Source organism: Impatiens glandulifera, chromosome 1, assembly GCF_907164915.1.
Source record: "Impatiens glandulifera chromosome 1, dImpGla2.1, whole genome shotgun sequence".
In the NCBI taxonomy this organism is placed as follows: domain Eukaryota; kingdom Viridiplantae; phylum Streptophyta; class Magnoliopsida; order Ericales; family Balsaminaceae; genus Impatiens; species Impatiens glandulifera.
The window spans coordinates 134,155,412-134,158,058 of NC_061862.1; the positions used below are offsets into that span (position 1 = coordinate 134,155,412).

Genomic DNA, 2,647 nt, shown 5'->3' on the forward strand with positions numbered 1-2,647 from the left:
TTTTTTATAAGATATATATATTAACTTGTACATACTATTATAACCTTTCTCTTTTATACTTTAATGTTTCTTTGTATATATAAGTTGAATATTAGTAGTTTAAATTTTATTTATTATTTATTTTATATATTTATATATTAGTATTTTCTCTTTCCTCTCATTTTTCTCTTTTTTTTTTTTTTCAACCAATGTATGAAAGACAAAATTTTAGAGCATAATGCAATTAGGAAAAGGATGGTGAGTAATTGCAATATTAAATTCTCTTTTTGGTAAATATTAAATTCATATTGTAAAGATAATAATATTTAATTACTTTATATATTTACAAAAATAATGATATGAGAAAAAAAAATTACAACAAAGTGACAAACCATTGTACATGTCAACTTAAAAATATGATATCATATTAATTTTTCTCTTCAATTTTTAATTGTAAATATCATGAACCATATTTAATATTCACTTAATTTGAAATTAATAAAGAAGAGTCATAATGGGAATTAATAAAGAGGACTCGTAGTGGAAGGGAATGAAAAAGAGAATGACTTGAAATCGTGGAAGGGAATGACTTGAAATCACCTCATTTTTGTTGGAAAAAGGGAAAAGTAAGAGGAAATCATTTGTGCTTGTTCTTGAAAAAAAGGGAAAAGTAAGAGAAAATATTGAAGATAATTTGTGCTTGTTCTTGTTGGAAAAAGGGAGAGAAAATAGAGAAGATATAAATTATTTAATTTTTTCAGCTTATTTGATTTTTTAAGTCAATCATTTTTCAAGGCTTAATTTTTTTTATTATTTTTTTTGTTATTGAGTTTCTTCATCTTGTCTCATGTTTATTTGTTCATAAACCTATTGTATTATACTCATTTTTAAGTTATTTAAGTTAAATGTGTTATTTGCAAGGGTAAACAACAACAAAGTTCATGCAACCAACATTATTATTTATTGCTCACAAGCTAGTATTTTTATTTAAACCTTACAACAAAAACAACACATTATTGAAATTAACTGCTTCACAATCACTCACATTCCTCACTCTCCTTGCCTCTTCCCTTCAACATTGCCACCTCCACCACCGCCGGCAGTAGTAATAGTAGTAGTGCCAAGTGCTGCTTCCGACTGACCAGAGGCACCTGACCGGATTCCTAACCAAGAACCAACCGTTCCCTTAATCCTCTCAACCATGGTATCCGAAACTTCGGGAAGCTTCCCTTTCTTCTTGCCATCACCGCTAGGGTTTTTGTAATCATCACAAGAACCCAACCGATTCGCCACCTCATCCGACACAGTCACCTTCCCCATTACCTTTTCTCCTTCCTTCTTCTCTGGCTCTGCCTTACGCCACTCTAGTGCATCGGATATAGTTTCCGACAATGCCTTGTCTTCCTCCCCTGGACTCAGCTTTTCCGACATCAAAACTGTAAGTTTTTGCCCAGATTCTCTTCCCTCACCACCGCCACCGCCGTATCCCAACTTGGAAGCTACTGCATCCTTCGCTGCTATAGCTTTATCGGAAAAAGTAGATGCGGCCGATGATAACTTGTCAAGGTAATAACTTGGGGCGGAATCAGCGGCGGTAGCCGTGGTTGGATCATCCGGTTTTGGTGACAGTTCCGGGGAGAATTGCACATGAGTTCCTGTTTTTTGTTTTCGATCAGTCAATAGATCTGGGGTTTTCATGTTTGGTTTATGTTCTTCCTTAACCTTGTCTCCACCATGGATATTCATTCTGTTGAATGAATGATCAATTGATGTAACTCCTGCACAAAGATCAAATAGATAGATAATTTATACAAACAAATCACTAATCAAAATTTAAGTTTACCCATTCGAGTGGAGTCATTGGATGGCAAAAGATTTGATTTTGGGTAGTTAGAATCTTCATCCAAATTCATTGGATCATCTTTAACCACTGATTCCCTCCTTAATATCTTCGATCCGCTGATTTCGCCATCTTGATTCTTTTCACTTTCAGCAGGGGGATGATCACTCTGTTTGGCCATCTGGTGTGATATTTCAACATCGCCATGATCATCATCATCATCATAGTCTTCTTCTTCCTCGTCATGACTACTGTCATGATCATGGCCATGTTTTGTTAGTGTATTCTTAATCTTCTTAGCCTTGTCCTTCACTTTCTTAAATACCGATTTGATCTTTTCGGGAGGATGTTGACTACTACGTACATCTTCTTCTTGGCCTTTTGTAAAACAAGAAAATTTGATTAATAATACTATAGAAGTCAAAAATCAAAATTGGAAACTGAAATTTCTTGTCAGATGAGAACCTGAAGTGGGTATTTGATCTTCGTGGCCATGGGGACGTGCCATTGGTGATTCTATCCTTGTTGCTTAAGAGTTTATAATGAAGAAAATCTGATCTTTCTGATGAAGACAGAGAGATGAATTCAAATTCTTATAGGAGAGAAATAGAAAGAGGCGGTGAGAGAATTGGATAACCGTTGCATATGTTGCGCACACGTGTCAAATGGTTTGCTTCCTGGCATGACTCGTGTCGAGTGGAGAAGAAACTAGTATATATGATATAAATTATTCTAGAATTAATCTCATATTTTTTTTTATAAAAAAAATGTTATTTAATCAAACTTAAATTATTTGAAATTATTTAAATTAAATGATTGATAGTTTTG

The 2,647-nt window shown here is 33.7% G+C and overlaps 1 protein-coding gene across 1 annotated transcript; it reads right to left on the reverse strand.

The window, feature by feature from the left end:
- Window positions 1-975: 975 nt before the first annotated feature.
- LOC124943997 (low-temperature-induced 65 kDa protein-like) lies at window positions 976-2,216 on the reverse strand (the record flags this gene model as incomplete). The annotated part of the gene is made up of 2 exons (XM_047484459.1): window positions 976-1,773; window positions 1,815-2,216. Coding segments are annotated over 2 exons (1,146 nt in total), but the record flags the coding sequence as incomplete, so codon positions are not given.
- Window positions 2,217-2,647: the final 431 nt, after the last annotated feature.